General features: G+C 39.2%; 1 protein-coding gene and 2 long non-coding RNA genes across 3 annotated transcripts; all 3 read left to right on the top strand.

Moving 5' to 3' along the window:
* The first annotated feature begins 3,115 nt into the window (after positions 1 to 3,115).
* On the top strand, positions 3,116 to 11,418 carry LOC129456166 (uncharacterized). The gene is made up of 8 exons (XM_055227120.1): positions 3,116 to 3,326; positions 3,446 to 3,700; positions 4,378 to 4,476; positions 4,674 to 4,721; positions 6,744 to 6,827; positions 7,022 to 7,053; positions 8,547 to 8,612; positions 10,606 to 11,418. The coding sequence occupies exons 1-8, from the start codon at positions 3,167 to 3,169 to the stop codon at positions 10,696 to 10,698; spliced, it is 837 nt and encodes a 278-aa protein (XP_055083095.1). The 5' UTR covers positions 3,116 to 3,166; the 3' UTR covers positions 10,699 to 11,418.
* Positions 11,419 to 15,374: 3,956 nt separating this feature from the next.
* LOC117384954 (uncharacterized) lies at positions 15,375 to 16,473 on the top strand. Its single transcript, XR_008648963.1, has 3 exons — positions 15,375 to 15,608; positions 16,127 to 16,225; positions 16,432 to 16,473. It is a non-coding gene; the product is annotated as an uncharacterized LOC117384954 (long non-coding RNA).
* A 1,524-nt stretch (positions 16,474 to 17,997) lies between these two features.
* On the top strand, positions 17,998 to 22,211 carry LOC129456833 (uncharacterized). The gene is made up of 3 exons (XR_008648964.1): positions 17,998 to 18,071; positions 18,865 to 18,896; positions 22,032 to 22,211. It is a non-coding gene; the product is annotated as an uncharacterized LOC129456833 (long non-coding RNA).
* The last annotated feature ends 993 nt before the right edge of the window (positions 22,212 to 23,204 follow it).

Here is a 23,204-nt window from a genome sequence, read left to right as displayed (position 1 = left end):
CATGACATCACAAGGTGGAACAGAGTATTTTGAGCTTTGGGGATGTAGACAGACTAATAATAAAGGATTACTCAAACAAAGAATGAAACAGAACACAACTCCTCTGTTTTTGGCTTAAAGCTCACAAGAGTCAATTCAACCAATCCTAAACGAATCATGATATGGTTTAACGTTTGTGGATTTTCTCTTTGACTACCTTTGTAAAATTGTGATGGTGTATCTATATGGATCGATTGTAACATGGATGTGCCTTAAAAAATACACCTTGGATATTGCATTAAAAAAATAAAGATGCCCTGATTTCTTTTTATACATAGATTCAAATCATATGCAGAGAAACACTGCTCTCTAGTGGCCATTTTGCATGCACACAATTCCTTGTAAATTTAGTATCATACACTGCCTGGCCAGAAAAAAAGTCACCACCTGGATTTAACTAAGCAAATATGTTGGGGTTGCTGCAGTTGGTCAGGTCGAGGTTCAGTAACAGTCTGTGCTCAAAGAATGAGGTCAGCTGACACCTGAATATACTGAATGAACAGGTTATTCCATCAATGATTTTTTATTCCCTGATGACGCGGGCATATTCCAAGATGACAATGCCAGGATTCATCGGGCTCATAATTTTCACACATGGATTGTCCACCACAGAGTCCAGACCTTAACCCCATTGAGAATCTTTGGGATGTGCTGGAGAAGCTTTGTGCAGCGTCAGACTCTACCATCATCAATGCAACATAATAACAATAATAATACATTTTATTTATAATGCACTTTACATTTGAACAACAAATCTCAAAGTGCTACAGTGCAAAAAAACCTTGGTGAAAAATGAATGCAACACAGGATGGAAATAAATCTTGTGACATTGCAGAAGCGAAATCAAAACAATGCCACAGTGAATTTGCCGTAATCAAAGCTAAAGGCGGAACAACCAAATATTAGACTGTGACCTTTTTTTTTGGCCAGGCAGTGTATTTGTTCATTCACTGGCCGTGACTGAAGGTTCACCAATGTTCTCATAATAAACTATGCCCATCTGTCAGTCACACATATGTCAGGTGCCCTCCCATCAACTCATCCCTGTGTGTCAGATGCCCTCCCATCTTCATCCAAAGTACTTACATTGGTCCTGTCTCTCTGAAAAAATACACACCAGAATTTACTAAAAACAGCAGCAGTGGTAGTTATGATATTAACATAATGGTCCATTGCCGTTGCTCTTATTATCACTATTCTAATAATTATTAAAATATACTGATATAAAGATAGATGATGATCTATAAATAGGCAGCATTTTATATTTTGTTCTTTGTAAACCACAACACTGACCTAAAACTGCTTAGCAATAGAAATGGACCCATTGACTTCCTGTTCAAAATTGCAAATCTTCGTAGTGGCATTTCACTGTAACAAGCAGCAGATTTTCATTGCTGAAAAACAATGTAAAACCCATGTATGTAAGAACTGTATTTTATTTTTTTTTAAATAATTGCCATTAAATGCAGGCATTGGGTTTAGATGGGGGTTTTTATGATTTAATTATTTTGATCGTAATGACTGAAAGCAAAGCTGTTGCTATAAAGAAACTGAACAATCAAACCATCACAAAAGACAAATTCAAGACATCATAAGGTAGAGGCGTAGAAAACTGTACTGTATGTGTAGAAAAAACATACAGTACAACATGTAGGAGTTGACACAAAAACAGACATAACACTCCTGAACAAGCAGTGAATATTAAAGTCTGTCATGTACATTGGTCATTAATAAAGTTTCAAATGATAAAAGCATTCAAATACAGTCACAGTTTTGCATTATTACCAGTCCAGATGTAGTGACGTGTGAAGTGTGAAATGTTTAGAGGAAGTTTTAAAGAGAGGAAGAGTGTGAGAGAACAGGACTCATAGACATGATGGCCATGGCTGTGTTCAGACCTGTGCTTGTCTTTCTGAGTCTTCTGCACTGCACAGGTAAGAGACAATAACCTGTTTAAATGGAGCTACACTTATTGTCTAAATGTTTTATTATTCATCTGAAGGTTTAAAATGTCAAACCACAAAAGTGTGTCTCAGTTTGGATAAAAGAGTTTTTGTTTCATCTTATTAACTTGTCTCACTTAACTCACTCACAGAAACATGTAAAGTCCTTTACTGAGACACAGTGAGTGTCTCCATGAACTGAAATGATGAAATCTCAGTTTCATTATTCAGGAAAGGTTCATTTCCGTCCTGTGAATGTGACTTTTCAGTACTGATACCTGCTTAAATGAGTATCTACTTTCAATACCAGTTTTAGTGTTGATTAGTCTCTGATTTTTGATACTTTTGACAATTTAACATTTTAAACAGTTTGCAGTAGTCCTGAGGTGTTCCTCACTAGCTACCATGCTAACCACACACTTTCTGATTATGGGACAATAACACACTTCATATTTAGATGCAGACAGTGCACAGCAGATTTATTTTGACCTAAAGAGCTGCTTATACAATATATGTGTACTGAGGAAAGACACGAGCAACTGCAGCTTCTGCTCAAATACATGGAAAAAAAATACTGTGAGCGAGGTCGCCTCTCCACAGATCTAACCTGTAACTTGTCCTGGTGGGATCTGTTTAATGCTATACTGTGGAACAATCTGCAGGTAGACATTTTCTTTGACCGAAACACAATTTGACTCTTTTATTCTTCAGTAAAAATGAGTCTTAACAACAGAGACTAAAGCTAACGGACTAAGAAATAACACTGCAGAGAACATTCAGTCTATACCTGCTCTTGATCTACCAGCAGTAACATGGCTCATGTGTTTTGCCCAAGGACATAAAAGCAGCAGTATGCAATGTCACTAGAGGGAATTGAACCAGCAACTGTCTCTATTAACTGCTCTCTCTTTACATGAGTTTCTGTCTGGAAAATGAACATATGATGTGAAATGTTGAGACACTTTTATCTTCCCCTTTCTATTATAACCAGTCTCTCTCTTCTTTAAGATTTCACAGAATCCGCTCCAGATCATGAATTTGTGGAAGAGGGAGAAAATGCCATTTTGCCCTGTAAGAGTCAAACAAAATGTAGTGGAACCACATGGATTTTTAACTCTGTTGAAAAAACAAGTCATACAATAGAACTTATTAAACTTGGAGAGGTCAACTCTGAGGTCACAGAGATGTCAAATCGACACAAAGTGACTGAAAAGTGTGGTCTGGAGATTCAAAATGTCCAGTCTCAGGATGCTGGACTGTTCTACTGTCAACAATACGATACATCTGTACAACCACAACGTCTCCTGTCCTCTGAAGCTCCTGTGTATCTGTCTGTGGTCTCAGGTGAGTATTTTGTTATTAGATCAGGAGTCTAATCCACAACCTCCTGACTGAGAGGAGGAGACAGGAGAACCACTCTGCCACAGTAACACAGATTGACACAAGTGTCTTGTTTTTCACAGTGACTAAAACGAACAATAAGGAGAACGTTCAGTTAAGATGTAATGTGTCCTCCTCTCTCTCTAATGTTGAAACAAAATGGCTGCTCAACGGCCAAGACGTCAATAGTCCACAAATAAAAACAACAAGACTTCGAAATGGCATCATTGCTACATTTTCAGATTCACATTTCCTTTACAACAACATGAACCTGCTCAAATGTGAAGTGTCTCATGGTGAAAAGAAGACGAAGTTCTCTCTCAGATCCAACAAACCAGGTGAGACCAGGAGAAGTATTCAGTAATAATAATAATAATAATAATAATAATAATAATAATAATAATAATAATAATAATAATGGTACAAACACGAGTCTAAGACTTGTTGAGAAGGATTACGTCACAATTCTGTGGGACATACCGATCCAAACAGAGTGGATCATAGCAGCGAATAGACCTGACATAGAGCTGAAAAACAAGACGGACAAAAGCTGCCTCCTCATAGATCTGGCTGTGCCATCAACAATTCTGTCAAAACTGCAGAGAAGGTTAGCAAATATACAGTATAGACCTCAAGATCGAGACTGAGATCAAGAAAATGTGGGGACCAAAAAGATCAACTGTCCCAGTGATTGGGGGAGCGCTAAAAAGGGGAATTGACAGGTAAGGAGAGTAAATACCAAACAACACCTGTACACACAAAGTCCAAAACCAACACCTGTACACACAAAGTCCAAAACCCTCCTGGGAACAGCACATTAGCAGAGCTCTGTCCATGAAAGGTCCAATGGACTTACATGCTGACAGTAAGAAGACTTGAATTATAATAATAATAATAATAATAAATAATTCCTACTAGGTTATAAATGAGGCTGACTAGATGAACTCATATTTGAAACTGCATTTTTAGTTGTTTTAAACAAAGTAGATTACATAATACCTAACACTCATTTCAGTGGAGATCACAACTAAAACTATAACAACCCAGAGGAAGAAAGGAGGAGTCACCAGTAAAACTGCGAGTGTGTCAACACCATCACCAAAGACTGAACCAGGTCTACAGAGGACTAAACCTCCTGTGTTTTTTACTTACACAGTAAATGTCATTTCTTTCATTGACCAATGGCCCAATAACTTCTTATACTGTAAGTCTGAGGGAGGTGGGTCAGTGTGAGGTGTTTAGTGAGTCTGACTATGTGGAAATGTGTCTGATAAAGACTCATAATGTAATGTCCATCTCTTCTCATTTCAGAGGAAGCTCAAACTACAGCCTCTCCACAGAACAAGAGCACATATGGAGATAAAGGTGATGCTACGTCTGACCTGGGTGAATATGTAGAACCTGAATCAACAGCTAATCCACTCATTAGGTCCAAGCACCAGAAGCTGGTGAAGGGCCTATAAGTATCAATTAGAACATGCAAATCACGTAAGTGCTCGTCATCCCCCGTGAAGTCCTTAGTGCTCCAAACACTAACATGTTAGGTCATGGCAGTCATGTGCATATAAAAATATAATCCTTTTCAACCTATATTGAACTGAATACACTACAAATACATGATTTTTAATGTTCAAACTGATAAACTTGTAAAATTGATAAACTTGTTTTTATGCAAATATTCTCTCATTTTCAATAAAGCTAGGACAGGGGCATGTTTACCACTGTGTTACATCACCTTTCCTTTTAACAACAATCAATAAGGACACTAATTGTTTAAGCTTTGTAGGAGGAATCCTTTCCCATTCTTACTCAATGTACAACTTCAGTTTCTCAGCAGTCCGGGGTCTCCGTTGTCGTATTTTGCGCTTCATAATGCACCACACATTTTCCAGGCTAGTACCTGCTTTTACTACAAAGCCACGCTGTTCTAACACATGCAGAATGTGGCTTAGTCTCGCTGAAATAAGCAGAGACGTCCCTGAAAAAGACGTTGCTTGGATAACAGCATATGTTGCTCCAAAACCTGTATGTAACTTTCAGCATTAATGGTGCCTTCACAGATGTGCAAGTTCCCCATGGGCACGAACAGACCCCCAGACCATCACAGAGGCACCAACACACCCCAGACCATCACAGAGGCACCAACACACCCCCAGACCATCACAGAGGCACCAACACACCCCCAGACCATCAGAGGCTTTTGAACTTCATAACAATCCAGATGGTCCTTTTCCTCTATAGCCCGCAGGACACGATGTCCATAATTTTCAAAAACAATTAGAAATGTGGTCTCGTCACACAACAGCACACTTTTCCACTTTGCGTCAGTTTTCCCTCTTCTTCTTCTTTCTTATTAGCTCAAGCCAATGTAACAAAGTAACTGGTGAGGATCATTGTTCTTCAACAGTATTTCTTCTTTTTTTGGACAAAATAATTGCATTTTTGACCCCCTGAACATTGATGAAGTCCCCATACACTGGCTGTGACTAATGACATTGTCAAACACGATGATCAGAGCACTGTCTATAATGAGAAGAAAAAAAATGACTTTGACATTACTTTGTGAAAATGCACTTATGTCCAGTTAATCACACAAGCCAATAAGTCCTATGGTCTATTTTACAGTTTGGCCTCTAGAGTCAAGCCCCTGTACTAAATCAATGAGAATCTGTCTCAAGCTGCACAATGGAGAGCAAAAAAACACTTTGACATTAATTAGTGAAACTTTGCAAATTCACTTATTTGGCCCTGATCACCTGAGCTACGTCCTAGATTTTATAGTTTTACATCTAGGAACATTCAATAAAAATAATAGGGAAACATTTTATTTGAACAAACTATTACTTGGTTTTTCGTTTGAGCTCAGTTGTAAAAATGCTCCCATTTGTGTAGCAAAGAGGAAGAGAATAGGCAGTGGGTGAAATGTAAAGAGGGAACTTGAGGGCGAGATAGCCCCCCCCCCCCCCCCCTCCTTCCGCTCATTGCCGCTTGCAGCTTCATTTCATATCCACAAAAAGATGACATGGTTTTCTTGTACAAATGTAACAGGTCTAATTTTATGGTGTAAGATATTTTTTGGCTGCTTGCTGTGAGCGTCCACAGACATGTTGTTTGCATCTAAAAAGAATCAAATCAAGAGAGCTACACATTATCCATCAGGCCTCTGACAAGTTACAAAAAATGTCTCATTTAATTTCTACTGAAACTGTTTGCTTAAAAAGCATGCTTCAGTCCAGTGGTGCAGTATAAAATACTGTTCTCAGATGAACTGTAAAATGTACTCACATGAAGTACAGATATATATCAGTACTTTTACTTTTGTACTCTGAATGATTGTGTAGAGGTAAACGTGTGTGAACTGTGTTAAACTTGTGTGTGCAGGTTGGCTGTGGGCTGTGGTGGTGGTGGTTGTAGCTGCAGTACTTCTCACTGTGGTGGCCCTGGTCACATGGAAGAGACTCAGAGGTGAAATGACATTACACAGAATACTATAATTATGTGCATGACTAAGGCGCCTGTGTGTTGCTTAAAGGAAGCACTATGTAACTTTTCTGGTGGTTGACATTTTTGTCAAATTGGGGATAAAAAAAAACAGTGCAGTGAGTAATATTTTCTTTTTAAAATGACAATTTCTTTCTTACATGTGTGTTTGTTTCCAGTGAAGTCTGCAAACACCAGAAGCGACTCTCCTGTGAGTTCCATTTTTATTTTTTCATTGTGGGTGGAGTTTACAGAAACATGTGAGACCCTCTGAGGGTAGAGAGAGGTCCTGTAACTTGTAGGTTGGTGGTTTGATGTCTGTTCTCACCAGTTCCTTCAACTGTTGTGTCCTTGGCCATACACTTAACACATTTTGCTGAGGCTGTCACATGTAATAGAATTTTCAGGTTATTTAAAGTTATGATGATGTATCATTCAAAATAACATTTTTGAGCTTTAAGTCATATGTCAATAACATTTTACCACACTTAAAATTTCCCCTAGTTGTGACGTCATAGGTCGCTGTAATATGCAGTTTTAAATCCATAAATCATCTCCAGACTTTCAGAGTATTTTTGACACAGGGTTGTTCCACAGCTCTTCTGTTTAGGCTACTTTGTTTTTGGCTAATGCAGCTTCAGTCCCGAGCTTTGTGTGATGGTGAGGAATACTCGATACTAATTTGAACATGTATTGCTACTGGACCCTTTCAACTCAAATGGTTCCATGCCACCAGACAGACAAAAAACTTTATTTCTTTTCTTTTCTTATTTCTTTTATGTAACCCAGGGGAAGTTACAATCTCCTTAATATAAATAACAGGCAGGTCTGGAAACAGGATTAGTTTTAATGAATGTGATACATTAAATATATCATTAATACAAAAAGTGAAAGGCATTGGGTCCCAACACTGACCCTTGGGGAACACCACAAGCAATACCAAGCCATTCAGATGAGTATTCTCCCATTTTAACTTACTGGACTCATCCTCTTAAGTAATCTCTTAACCAGTCCCCAGCTCCTCCTCTGATACCATATCTTTCAAGTTTATTTAGCAGGACTGAATGAATTGTGTCGAATGTTTTTTTTTTGGGTTTTTTTTTTCAGATCAATAAACATACCAACAGCATGCTTCTTTTGGTCCAGTGCATTGGTGATTTCTTATAATGCTTCAATTATTGCCATGAAAGTGGTTCTTTTTGCCATAAGAAAAACAACAAATTGTCAAGAATTAAAAGGCAAACTGTGATCACAGTAGAATATGTTCACAAAAGCCACAACCAAGAAACATGCAGCAGTGAAACTAGCTTTACTGTGACTGAGTCTTTTTCAGAGGGTGTGTTTTTGAAGGTGCTGAAGGTCTGTGAGCAGGCAGGCCCCAACCAGATTCAGACATTTAAAAATGTCAATTTATCATGAGATACGCAGTTACACAGACATGCATGTCAAATTTTTAATGAAATAACTAATAAATACAGAAACAGTTATTTAACAAGTTAAAAAGTAGTTACATTTATTTTACATCACATTTATACTGCCTTACACTTTACATCTGGCCCTTTGAAAGCAACCATTTTGCTAATGTGGTCCTCAGTGAAAATCAGTTTAACGCCCCTGCTCTATGTTCTATGTTGTTGCAAAGTAGCAAGCATTTTGGTCAAGGAGAAATAAATCAGTAAATACATGTGAATATTTTCTTCAAAGGTTGAACCTGAAGAGGGAGTGTCCTATGCCACCATCAGCCACAACAGGAACAACCAGAGAAATGAGGTAAGGACTAGACCAGGACTAGACCAGGACTAGACCAGGACCAGACCAGGACCAGACCAGGACAAGACCAGGACAAGACCAGGACAAGACCAGGACTAGACCAGGACTAGACCAGGACTAGACCAGGACTAGACCAGGACTAGACCAGGACTAGTGTGATGCATTGTGTGCATCAATCAGTTCTTCTTGTAAAGAATCGGGAGTTTATAACATTCAAATTAACATAAGCTGTTTTTGTGCTATAACCTGAAGACCTCCAGAGGTCCCACTTTTAAATAAAGGACTTTTACATTTCCATTCAGTGTCCTGGATATTCTTTCAAGGCCCTGGATGATCATTTTGGTTATGGCACACAATAAAATGCTTAAAATATTTCAGGATCAGTGGTCTCGTTTATAAAACAGTACGTGTTACTCTGACTGAAAGATCCATCCATCCATTTTCTTCTGCTTATCCGGGCCGGGTCGCGGGGGCAGCAGACTTCCCTCACCCCGGACACGTCCTCCAGCTCCTCCGGTGGGACCCCAAGGCGTTCCCAGGCCAGCCGAGAGACATAGTCCCTCCAGCGTGTCCTGGGTCTTCCCCGGGGTCTCCTCCCGGTGGGACATGCCCAGAACACCTCCCTAGGGAGGCGTCCAGGAGGCATCCTGAGCAGATGCCCGAGCCACCTCAGCTGGCTCCTCTTGACGTGTAGGAGCAGCGGCTCTACTCCGAGCTCCTCCCATGTGACTGAGCTCCTCACTCTATCCCTAAGGGTGCGCCCAGCCACTCTACGGAGGAAACCCATTTCAGCCGCTTGTATCCGCGATCTTGTCCTTTCGGTCATTACCCAAAGCTCATGACCATAGGTGAGGGTAGGAACGTAGATTGACCGGTAAATCGAGAGCTTCGCCTTCCGGCTCAGCTCCTTCTTCACCACAATGGACTGATACAGCGACCGCATCACTGCAGACGCTGCACCGATCCGCCTGTCAATCTCACGCTCCATCCTTCCCTCACTCGTGAACAAGACCCCGAGATACTTGAACTCCTCCACTTGGGGCAGAGACTCACCACCCACCCGGAGAGAGCAAACCACCTTCCGGTCGAGAACCATGGCCTCGGATTTGGAGGAGCTGATTCTCATCCCAGCCACTTCACACTCGGCTGCAAACCGCCCCAGTGCCTGCTGCAGGTCCTGGCTCAATGAAGCCATCAGGACAACATCATCTGCAAACAGCAGAGATGGAATCCTGTGGTTCCCAAACCAGACCCCCTCCGGCCCCTGGCTGTGCCTTGAAATTGACTGAAAGAGTGAGATGAAAACCCAAACTTCACATACATAGAAAAATATTGGGATCTATAAAACCCTCCGTACACTCCAGCAGGTCATATCCTCATAGATCACACCTGGAGTAGAAATCTGTGTACACGACCCCACCTCACGTTACGCCCCTTCAACACCTTCATTTGACCATAAAGGGACAGGAGAAAGGAGGACACGCCTCTTAAACAGCTCTATTTCACCATAAAGGACAGGAGCAAGCCCCGGTGTCTAAACATGGCCGCCTATTGTAGTCAATGAGCCGTGCTCAATGGCACATATCGCGAGTTTAGCCTTTAGGTACATCTGGTCCTGCCCATGGACCATGTGCAGCTGAGCTACCCCCCATGAGACTGAGCGACGAGAGCGAGCGGAACAGCGGCGAATGAGACAAGGGAATAATAAATAAATTACATATTATAAATGATATGTTTATGATTTCAGGAGCTTCTGAACCATGTTCTAAACCTGTGGCTCCTTCACATGTTGTTTACTATACCATCAGAGACCATCTGTTCTCTGAGAGTTGTGAAATGCAGATTTATACAACATACAACAGGTTCAAGTGTATATGATCAGATTCAATATATGTGGGCTTTGCTTTTGGATTAATGGATTTTCTCCCTACAAATCTCATACATATAAATGATTCCTTGCTAATGTAAGATATTGTCCTGTCCCTCTGCTCAGGTCAGACCGAGTGAGGAGGCAGTGACCTACAGCTCAGTGAAATACACCACTGTGGAGGACCCTGATCAGTTCTACGCCACCGTCAAGAAATAAACCAACAACCGACTCAACAACCGACTCAACAACCACGTCACCCAAGACTAATACACCAACAAACCACGAACAAAGAAGCCACGTGGTAATAATAGTTACCTGGAAATAGTGGTGAGCAGTAGCCTTGTAGTAGTAGTGGCCTAGTAGTACTTGTAGTAGCAGTATCCTAGTAACAGTCAGCCTGTTTTCAATGTAGTAGTAAAACTAGTAGCAGTCTAGTTATCAATCCTAAAGAAAATTTCACATCGCAGTAATATTTTTGTTATCATTCAGTTTTTTGATGTTGAGTTAAGTACTTTCTCTGCTGAAAAAGTAGAAGTATCTTATCCTTGAATATGTGTGAAAGCGTTAAGCCACATACATAGAGGAGGAAGAGGAAATAGGGTCAGAAGAAAAGCTCCACTACATTAATTTATTGTTTTTTTACCACAGTTTGATGAATGAGTGTAGTTCTACTTTCATGAGGCAGGAACCAAGACGAAGGATGGACACAAAATGAGACAAACTAAATCATATTTGAAGGAGCAGTGCAAGAAACACAAACGTTCAAATCATTTCATATTGTCGACATAAAGATTTTGTCTTGTAGACTTACTCACAGTGGGAAGAGTAACTACAATGACACTACACAATAATACATACTGCTATATTCCTCAAGTAAGAGTACTGTTACACTGTCATATATTACTCAAATAGGAGAAAAGTATGATATCTGAAAACTACTCCGAGTACTACTATTTTATTAAAAGGAAATGACTCAAATGTCTTAAGTAGGTCGACCTGCTGCTCTCTGTTGTGTTGATATATGCTGTGTAATATATAAACCACACTTTACTTAAGGAGGGGATATTTAAACTGCACATGACATAGTAAACAAAGTAAATCCTGTGTAATTTATTATTATTTTTTTTTATAAGGTTTGGTGATGTTTATAATTTTCCTTCCTGGTTGAATATGACAAACGTAGAGGTAATTCAACTACTGTTACCTAGCAACCATAATGTTAACAAGGGAATAAACTTGTTTAAATTACACATTTATTTAGTTAATTTAATGTTTAAACTGTCAGAAAAATGCCTTCCTTGTGTGTAAAGTGTCTCTGTATTTTGGATGGAGTTTTCAGTGTTGATGACTTTCTGTATTTTTGTACTTTATTTTTGCACACACACACACACACACACACACACACACACACACACACACACACACACACAAACTGCCAATTAACTACAATAAATACTCGAAAAAACATAGAAAAACATGAACCTGACCTTGTCATTTCCACTTTACACAAAATACCTTTTACTTTTTACCAAAACATGAACGCCCTTCCAACTGTTATTGTGATTTTGGGCGTTACAAAAATAAAATGAATTGAATTGAATTTTGCTAATCGCACGAGGTCCTAACTGTTTAAACTTAATAGACTGTAGTAAATATATAAATGTTTCTTTTTATAAAACCTTGATTCACCTCGTATGAAGAGAAACACTGCCCCCTGGCGCTCACTTTGCATCCACACAATCCTCTCTAAACCTGTAGTTCTTTATTCATTCACAAAAACATAAAGTGATGTGAAATGTTTAAGACAAAATGTGTACAGTGAACTTTATACTGACCAATAAAATATATTATTAATGGAAGAGTAAAAGTTACAACATGTAAAAAATACACACATTTACTACACTCAAGTCCTGATGCTCCACACATGCAGAGCTGCAGGGGGCGCTGTGCTCTACATTCTGACTGTGACTGAAGAGTCACTCATGTTCTCATAATGAACCATGTCCACCTGTCAGTCACATGTCAGATGCCCTCCCATCATTATCCATAGTACTTCCATTGGTCCTGATATCTGTGTCCTGAAAAACACATCAGAATTTACTGTTGTAAAAACAGCCGCAGTTGTGATATTAACACAATGATCCATTATTGTTACTTTTATTATCTCTAATCTAATAATTATTAAAGCCATACTGTGTCACTTTGGATGTTTGGGGTGTTTTTATTGCACTAAACAGCATGTGTCCTTGTCCTGTGAGCGGGCTCGCCTCTCCACAATCCTGACTCTTATTTGGCCTGGAGGATGGCCTCTTCCTGCTTGTTTCCATGGGAACGTTGTTCCTTTGGATATAATCTTCCACTGTATGAATCTATCTCCGTGGAGAATGTTCCAGAGTATGCTTTTAACTTTCTGTTTCCATGGAATCATACAGGTGACATGCCACCTCCAGAAAGTTACACAGTGTTGCTTTAAAGGAGCTGTGTGTATGATTTTGAGTTCATAAAGCAGCAGCTCAGAGTCGCTCTGACACACAAGGAACAGCGCAGATTAAAATACCAGGATCAAGTCAGATCATGCCTCCCCAATGACATCAGGCGACTCGTCCTGTCGTCCATGGAGGGATTTACTTGAGTAATATATTGTACTGTGTAATAGTACTTAAGTACTTGAGTAAAAGTGTTGGTCACTCTTCCCACTGTAAATCTACAAGTTTGAGAATAAGTAGGTGTTTTATCTGTATGTGGAGGGACTGGACTGTTTTGGGCAGCAGACCCAGTGAAAATATCCCAAATGACCAAAGGTGGGTCCCCGAGGCTGAAGACCAATGGTACAGGCCACACACACAAACACCTGTGCAGCTCGGAGCACGCTCAGTAGGTGCTACGCAAGGCACAGAGCAACAATGACTGACAAGGACAAGACGTGATGCACTCAGAACAAACACTGAGAACTCCTCAAATACAACTTTTAACTGAGCCGAATAAAACCAGACTAAACCAAGACTAAACCAGGACTAAAAAGGATGAAACCAGAGCCGTTTAAAGCAAGACTCAAACTGAACATTCTGTATTTGCTTTAAGGTCTTCTCTCTAAAACCGAAACATGATCAAAAATAGCCCTAGTTTAACACTTTGAACATCTTTATCTGTAAGATCTGGACTTCTCCTTTTTAAATGGAGACATCATGAACATCTTTTCAGAAACTAGCGGTTTTGCATAATGTTACATTTACTTAAACAGTAAATGCAGGACAATACAGGATTAGTCAAACATGCACTAAATAACAAACTTTCAATAAATCAATACGTCGGTTGGTCATTAATAAAGTTTCAAATATAAAAGCATTAAAATACATGAGTCTGAGTTTCGTATCATTAGTAGCACGGATGTAGTGACGTCTGATGTGTGAAGAGGAAGTTTTAAAGAGAGGAAGAGTGTGAGAGAACAGGACTCATAGACATGATGGCCATGGCTGTGTTCAGACCTGTGCTTGTCTTTCTGAGTCTTCTGCACTGCACAGGTAAGAGACAATAACCTGTTTAAATGGAGCTACACTTATTGTCTAAATGTTTTATTATTCATCTGAAGGTTTAAAATGTCAAACCACAAAAGTGTGTCTCAGTTTGGATAAAAGAGTTTTTGTTTCATCTTATTAACTTGTCTCACTTAACTCACTCACAGAAACATTTTAAGTCCTTTACTGAGACACAGTGAGTGTCTTCATGACTTTCTGTTTCATTGTTCTAAAGTTATTCAGAGAAGGTTCATTTCATGTTAAACAGTTTGCAGTAGTCCTGAGGTGTTCCTCACTAGCTACCATGCTAACCACACACTTTCTGATTATGGGACAATAACACACTTCATATTTAGATGCAGACAGTGCACAGCAGATTTATTTTGACCTAAAGAGCTGCTTATACAATATATGTGTACTGAGGAAAGACACGAGCAACTGCAGCTTCTGCTCAAATACATGGAAAAAAATACTGTGAGCGAGGTCGCCTCTCCACAGATCTAACCTGTAACTTGTCCTGGTGGGATCTGTTTAATGCTATACTGTGGAACAATCTGCAGGTAGACATTTTCTTTGACTGAAACACAATTTGACTCTTTTATTCTTCAGTAAAAATGAATCTTAACAACAGAGACTAAAGCTAACGGACTAAGAAATAACACTGCAGAGAACATTCAGTCTATACCTGCTCTTGATCTACCAGCAGTAACATGGCTCATGTGTTTTGCCCAAGGACATAAAAGCAGCAGTATGCAATGTCACTAGAGGGAATTGAACCAGCAACTGTCTCTACCAACTGCTCTCTCTTTACATGAGTTTCTGTCTGGAAAATGAACACATGATGTGAAATGTTGAGACACTTTTATCTTCTCCTTTCTATTATAACCAGTCTCTCTCTTCTTTAAGATTTCACAGAATCGGCTCCAGCTCAGTATGAATTTGTGGAAGAGGGAGGAAAAGTCATTCTGCCCTGTAAGAGTCAAACAAAATGTAGTGGAACCACATGGATTTTTAACTCTGCTGAAAAAAACAAGTCATACAATAGAACTTATTAAACTTGGAAAGGTCAAGTCTGGGGTCACAGAGATGTCAAATCGACTCAGAGTGACTGAAAAGTGTGGTCTGGAGATTCAAAATGTCCGACCTAGAGATGCTAGACGCTTTTACTGTAAACAATATGACCAATCAGGACATCTCCTGTCCTTTGACGATCCTGTCTATTTGTCTGTGGTCTCAGGTGAGTATTTTGTTATTAGATCAGGAGTCTAACCCACAACCTCCTGACTGAGAGGAGGAGACAGGAGAACCACTCTGCCACAGTAACACAGATTGACACAAGTGTCTTGTTTTTCACAGTGACTAAAGAGGAATATGAGAAGAGCATTCAGTTAAGATGTAATGTGTCCTCCTTTCTCTCTGATGTCAAAACAAAATGGCTGCTCAACGGCCAAGACGTCAAAAATCTACAAATAAAAACAACAAGACTTCGAAATGGCATCATTGCTACATTTTCAGATTCACATTTCCTTTACAACAACATGAACCTGCTCAAATGTGAAGTGTCTCATGGTGAAAAGAAGACGAAGTTCTCTCTCAGATCCAACAAACCAGGTGAGACCAGGAGAAGCATTTAGTAATAATAATAATAATAATAATAATAATAATAATAATAATAATAATAATAATAATAATAATAATAATAATAATAATAATAATAATAATAATAATAATAATAATAATAATGATTCCTACTAGGTTATATATGAAGTAGAATATGACTAGATGAACACATATTTGAAACTGCATTTTTAGTTGTTTTAAACAAAGTAGATTACATAATACCTAACACTCTTTTCTTCACTTCACTCATTTCTTCACCTTCACTCATTAGGCAGCACAGTGGCTGAGTGGCAACACTCATGCCTCACAGCAAGAGGGTTTGGTTCGATCCCCGGGTCGCCCAGGCCTTTCTGTGTGGAGTTTTTCATGTTTCTCCCCGTGTCTGGATGGGTTTCCTCCGGGTACTCCGGTTTCCCCCATCAACCAAAACATGAACGCCCTTCGAGACAACTGTTGTTGTGATTTTGGGCGTTACAAAAATAAATGAATTGAATTGAACTGAATTTCAGTGGAGATCACAACTAAAACTATAACAACCCAGAGGAAGAAAGGAGGAGTCACCAGTAAAACTGCGAGTGTGTCAACACCATCACCAAAGACTGAACCAGGTCTACAGAGGACTAAACCTCCTGTGTTTTTGTTTGTTTTGTTTTTTTTCTTATACAGTACAGTACAGTAGTTTCTTTCAATATTCTATAGCTTGTTATAAGTCTGAGGAAGGTGGGTCAGTGTGAGGTGTATCTGATGTATCTGACTATGTGGAAATGTGTCTGATAAAGACTCATAATGTAATGTCCATCTCTTCTCATTTCAGAGGAAGCTCAAACTACAGCCTCTCCACAGAACAAGAGCACATATGAAGATAAAGGTGATGCTACGTCTGACCTGACACAGGACAGAGTGTGGGTTAAGTGTCCTACACTGGACACAGGACAGAGTGTGGGTTAAGTGTCCTACACTGGACACAGGACAGAGTGTGGGTTAAGTGTCCTACACTGGACACAGGACAGAGTGTGGGTTAAGTGTCCTACACTGGACACAGGACAGAGTGTGGGTTAAGTGTCCTACACTGGACACAAAAGGGCAGTGTGAAGTGCTCAGTGTATTTAGATATTACAAAAATGTCTGTGCTTTTCTCTCAGCTGTGATCCAGAAAAAAAGGAGAAAAATATTATATATAGTTTTTTTCCAAAATGTCTGAAATTCTGAACAAAGTAAAAATTTGAGCAGATTATAAAAGCCAATGACACCCATGCCATATTTTTTCCCGGTGTAGCTGTAGTGATGCCAGAAACTCTACGTTCTAATGGTAAAATCACCAAATCAGAAACTGTCTTTGATACTTTGATGAACTTGGGGCATGTGTTGAAATAGTGTAACAATTTTTTGAAAATGATCTAGACGAGCGAGGAATGAGAAATTAAATAAATATTTTGTACATGATTTACAGTCTTTGTGCAGCGTAGCTGTAAAATTTTGCCAAAATGTTGAAATTTATAATTCATAAAATTTGCTCCCATTTGCACAACACAAATGTTCCATTTGAATCAGTTGTTTCACTCTTTGCCCTGAGCCGACTGAAGGTGAAAGAATTGAATTGAGTGCGTCATTGCCCCCTACAGAGTGATACAAACCTTTATATCTGGAGAAAACATATATATTTTTCAAAGATTTCTGAAATTTTACCCAAAATTTTGGGGTCCTTATCAAAACAGTCAATGACAATCAATAAATCAGGTTTTTAACACACCAGACTTTTACAAAGTGTGCAAAACAGAACACAGTGTACACTTTGCCCACAACTTTGAAATTTTAAAATTCCCTCATTTGTGTAGCAAAGAGAAAGCACGATAGCGCCTCACAGTGGGCAGTGGGTGTAATGTAAAGAGGGACATTGAGGGCCACAGTGTAGGTGCAGGTGAGGGTCGATCATCGCCACTTGTGGCTATGTTTTTGTTTCTTTTTATATCCACAAACTTTGGTTCTCTTGTACAAATGTAACAGGTGTAATGACCTTGATATTTTTTGGCTGCTTGCTGTGAGCATCCTCAGAAGTGTTGTTTGTATCTCAAAAGAACCAGTATTTCTGGTCAAATCAAGAGAGCTACACATTATCAATCAGGCCTCTGACAAATAACGAAAAAAATGTTTCTAAGCAAGCAGCTTCAGTAGAAATGAAAAGATAAAAAGTATGTTTCAGTCCAGTGGTGCAGTATAAAATAGAAACACCTGTTCTCAGATGCACTGTAAAATGGACTTACATAAATGACAAATAGATACACATACTTTTACTTTTGTACTTAGTTACTTTCCACCTCTGAATGATTGTGTAGAGGTAAACGTGTGTGAACTGTGTTAAACTTGTGTGTGCAGGTTGGCTGTGGGCAGTGAGGGCGGCTGTAGCTGCAGTACTTCTCACTGTGGTGGCCCTGGTCACACGGTGGAGAGTCAGAGGTAAAACAACATCACACGGAATACTATATTTATGTGTATGACGCCTGTGCGTTGCTTAAAGGAGCACTATGTAACTTTTCTGGTGGAGAGTCTGGCATCTGCTTCTATCCATGGAGATGTTGTTTTGCCTGGAAAGTGACATGTTGCACACATAGACTGTATAAGTGGACTAGCCCACGAGCCGCTGTGTTACAAACATGAAGTGAGCACGGGCACCATTCAACTCTGTCGACTCTGGCTCCAATTCACTTTCTGTTGAAAAATGATGCCTCCATTTTCTGTAACTGCTGCCGTCAGACACATCATTCAGACCTGAAAATGTTCATATTAAACCACTTTACATTATCCCGGTGTTTATATTTCACTTATTTGTCCATACATAAAGATATGAACATTAATAACAAACAAATCAGGTGCCCTCTTCCACTGAGGTTGTTCTCACTACAACAGGTTTGATCTATGGGTGACGTCACACTCAGTTCACTATGATACAGTCTATGGGTGCAACTTGAAAGGGCATCTACATGACTTTTATTTCTTCAGGTTCAGTGATCGCCCTTTATGTTATAAAAAGCATTTTATTGAATGAGAACCATAGGGAAGCAACTGCGAGAGGCCGACAGTTTCATTTTATCGAATGAGAACCATGTTGTTTCTGTTGTTTTTTTTCACTCATGGTTTAAAATCCAGCACTCAGGGTCTCTAAAAAGCCCGGCACCTATAACCCGGGTACAGTCATTAATATTTTCTTTTTTAAATGACGTTTCTTTCTTACATATGTGTTTGTTTACAGTGAAGTCTGCAGACACCAGAAGCGACTCCCCTGTGAGTTACATTTTTATTTTTTCATTGTGGGTGGATTTGACACAAATATGTGAGAAAACAAACAGAAACCAAAGTTTCCATCAGAGGGAAACCAAAGTTATAAGAGTTATAAGAGAGGTCTTATAACTTGTAGGTTGGTGGTTTGTTGTCTGCTCTCCCCAGTGCTTTCAACTGTTGTGTCTTTGGGCAAAACACTTAACACATTTTGCCGAGGCGGATTCTGCCATCACATGTAATGGAATTTACAGTTAGTCTAAAGTTATGATGATGTATCATTCAAAATAACATTAAAGAACATAAACAATGTTATATGTCTATAACATTTTATCATGCTTATCATGATGTCATAGGTCGCTGTAATGAGCTGTAAAAGCTGTAAGCATTTTGGTGAAGGAGAAATAAATGATTAAATACATGTTTTGCCCTACACCACCATCAGCTACAATAGAAATAATCAGAGAAATGAAGTTAAACCAAGACTACACCTGGACTAATGTGAAACAATGGTGTGTATCAATCAGTACTTCTTGTAAAGAATGAGGAGTTTATAATATTAACAATAATTATATTATTATTATAATTATAAGCCTTTTTTGTGCTATAACCTGAAGACGTCTAGAGGTCCCACTTTTAAATAAAGGACTTTTACATTTCAGATCAGTGTCCTGGATATTCTTTCAAGGCCCTGGATGATCATTCTGGTTATGTCACACAATAAAAGGCTTAACGTATTTCAAGATGAGTGGTCTTATTTATAAAACAGTACGTGTTACTCTGACTGAAAGAGTGAGAAAAAAATCCAAATTTCCCGTATGTAGAAAAATATTGGGATCTATGAGATTTATCTGTGCTCGTAATGCACTCTGAAGCATGGGACATATTTCATTTCACACGTGTGATGATGTGCTGTACATGCACACGACAGACGCTGCTTTTGAAAGGTGCAGACACTATCCTTACTTTCTCCAGCTGCTTCCTTCTTTACTTTACTTTTTAATCATTTTATCTCTTCGAGTGCTGGAAAATCTGTCTAATTGTGATTTTATTTGCGGTAATTCAAAATTTTTAAACAATTTTTACATTTTTAACAAGTAATCTGAAGAGCCAGCTACATGTCTGGAGAAGAAACCTAAGAAATTCTTTGTGTGAACGCTGACAGAACAATCAACAATTGAATGAGCTGCCTGTGACTTCCAGTGGTAAGCAGCCTACAGTTACTTTCAGAGAAGAAGGTGAAAAAACTGCTACTTTCAACTTAAACCTGAGTGATACTGTGTCTTTTCCAAAACTTGGTAAAGAAAAGAATGCCAAGCTAACGCAACAAGTGATGAGAGACAATGCTAATATAGTTCCATCACCCAAAATATAGCTTACAAACAGACTTTTACCACTGTCACACTGTCACTGCTGTTAGGAGACGGTGCTTTCAGAGATGTGAGCCACAGAGGAAGTCAAACGTGCTCGTATCCCAGTTGAACAGCTGATTGTGCACGTGGGTGCAGTTGACCCCAGAGTGGAATGGGCTGAAGTCTTGAAAAGGGATTTCACTAAATTATTCGAGGAGCTTGATAAAGTGGAGGTGAAGACACTCATCAGTGGACCTCTTCCTAACATAGACAAAAGGAAGATGAACAAATTCACGGCTGTTTAAGGGGAACACATGGCTGTTCAATGTGTATGTGCCCAGAGGATTGTACTAACTGCAAACGAGAGCTGTTTAAGGGACCTGCACCCGAGCAGAGGCTGTTCCAGACAGACTCAATGTGTCAGCACCAGCAGCAGCACCACAACTACCACAACCACCTCCTCCAGTGAAGGAGTCATCACCAGCAGCACAACCACATCCCTCAGTGAGGGATTCAGCAGCACGACCACCTTTCCCAAAGAACGAGACAACATCTTATACCCAAACTCCTCCCTGCTCTGCCTCCTCAGCCCTCACCTGGTCCCTCACCCAAACTAAATCAAATCCTGGGACCCCGTCATTCAATCTCTACATGCTGCTGTTAGGCCAGTTAATACGCAGCAATAATGTGTCCTACCACAACTCTGCAGATGACACTCAGATCTATGTCTCACTGCAGCAGGTGAATATGGACCAGTGGATTCACTCTGCCACTGCATCCAGCAGATCAGTGTGTGGATGTGAAACAACTTTCTCCAACTAAACTCAGACAAGACTGAAGTCATCATCTTTGGCCCACAGAAACATAGAGAAGGTGTCAGCAGTCACCTCCAGTCTCTCTCTCTAAAATCTTCAAATCAGGCTAGAAATCTAAGGATAATAATGGACTCAGACTTGAACTTCAACAGCCACATCAAATCAAGAACATTTGCAGCTTTTTACCATCCAAAAACTTTGCAAAAATCAAAGGTTTACTGTCAAAACCAGACTTAGGGAGACTTATCCGTGCATTTGGTCAGGTCTTTGCACTGGCTCCTGTGGTTAGAGATTAAACTTTACACACACCAGCCTTGTCCACAGGTCCTTCTCCACAGGGTATGTTTGTCACGGTGTAAAGAGGATGTGGTGGAGAATGTGTGATTTCACCCTCTAACACGTCAGTATGGTTTGACACCGTCTCACTGATGTGACTAACTGCATTTAAGTGACAGACTCCCAATAATAATCGTTGGCTTGACTAACGCACACCAGGGTCTTGGTCTGTGAAACTGAGGCAAGGCTCCAATATCCTAAACACAAAGCATTTTATTGTCTGATAATCAAGTAGTGCACATTAGCATGCTAGTTGTTGTTACCTGTACTGTCACAGCAAAACACTCTGGTTTCTGAGAAATGTGAAATGTGCTTATAAACTCATTGTGGTGAATAATTAGGATGTTTGGAATGCATAAGATAAGTGACAAAGTAAAACATTTAAAATGAACTAATGCTGTTTGACGTTTTTAAAACAATAAAAATCAGGTACAGTGTCTTTAATACAGATGAGGGAAGTTTAAGCTGCAACTGTGAATATGCAGATTTATGTTGTAATACAGCAGGTTCAAGTTTATATGATCAGATTCAGTATTTGTGGGTTTTGCTTTTGGATTAATGGATTTTCCCTCTACAAATCTCATACATATAAATGGATTCCTTGCTAATGTAAGATATCGTCCTGTCCCTCTGCTCAGGTCAGACCGAGTGAGGAGGCAGTGACCTACAGCTCAGTGAGGGACACCGCTGTGGAGGATCCTGATCAGATGTACGTCAATGAATGAACCGACAACCAACCAGCCCAAAACTAATACACCAACAAACCACGAACCAAGAAGTCATGTGGTAATAATAGTTAAATGGAAGTAGTGGTTTGTGGTAGTGCCTTGTACTACTAGTAGTAGATTATCATAGTAACGGTCAAATTATATATATGTGTACGTACACACACACACGGAGGGGCTATTTAAAGGGCACATGACATCGTAAACATAGTAAATCCTGTGTAATTTTATTTTTATTTTTTTATTTTTAATTTTTATAAAGGGTAGAGGTAATTCAACTTCTGTTACCTAGCAACGATAATATTAACAAGGGCCAAAACTTGTTTAAATTACACAATAGTTGCAACTAGAGAAATACATCACATCACATTTATTTAGTTAATTCAATGTTTAAATTGCCAGAAAAATGCCTTCCTTGTGTGTAAAGTGTCTCTGTATTTTGGATGGAGTTTTCAGTGTTGATGATGTACGTAGAAGTATTTCATTTTAGAACTCTGCTACTTCCTGTATTTTTGTACTTTTTTAACTTAAACTGCCAATTAACTATAATAAATAATCAGCACTATCCCACCAAACCAAGTCATAGAAAAACATGAACCTTAACCTGTCATTTCCACTTTACACAAAATACTTTTTACCAAAACATGAACGCTCTTTCAACTGTTATTGTGATTTTGGGCGTTACAAAAATAAAATGAATTGAATTGAATTTTGCTAATTGCACGAGGTCCTAACTGTTTAAACTTAACAGACTGTAGTAAATATATAAATGTTTCTTTTTATAAAACCTTGATTCACCTCGTATGAAGAGAAACACTGCCCCCTGGTGGTCAATTTGCATCCACACAATCCTCTCTAAACCTGTAGTTCTTTATTCATTCACAAAAACATAAAGTGATGTGAAATGTTTAAGACAAAATGTGTACAGTGAACTTTATACTGACCAATAAAATATATTATTAATGGAAGAGTAAAAGTTACAACATGTAAAAAATACTCAGAGAAGTACACACATTTACTACACTCAAGTCCTGATGCTCCACACATGCAGAGCTGCAGGGGGCGCTGTGCTCTACATTCTGACTG

This window comes from Periophthalmus magnuspinnatus, chromosome 2 (assembly GCF_009829125.3).
Source record: "Periophthalmus magnuspinnatus isolate fPerMag1 chromosome 2, fPerMag1.2.pri, whole genome shotgun sequence".
In the NCBI taxonomy this organism is placed as follows: Eukaryota; Metazoa; Chordata; class Actinopteri; order Gobiiformes; family Gobiidae; genus Periophthalmus; species Periophthalmus magnuspinnatus.
This window is presented reverse-complemented; position numbering and strand designations above follow the sequence as displayed.

Bases quoted from the DNA above. Each gene is read 5' to 3' on its own strand.
- LOC129456166 (XM_055227120.1), top strand. From the start codon at position 3,167: ATGTCAAATCGACACAAAGTGACTGAAAAGTGTGGTCTGGAGATTCAA. The intron at 3,701-4,377 runs GTGAGACCAGGA...CACTCATTTCAG, and splicing joins TCTCAGATCCAACAAACCAG to TGGAGATCACAACTAAAACT. The intron at 4,477-4,673 runs GTCTACAGAGGA...TTCTCATTTCAG, and splicing joins ATCACCAAAGACTGAACCAG to AGGAAGCTCAAACTACAGCC.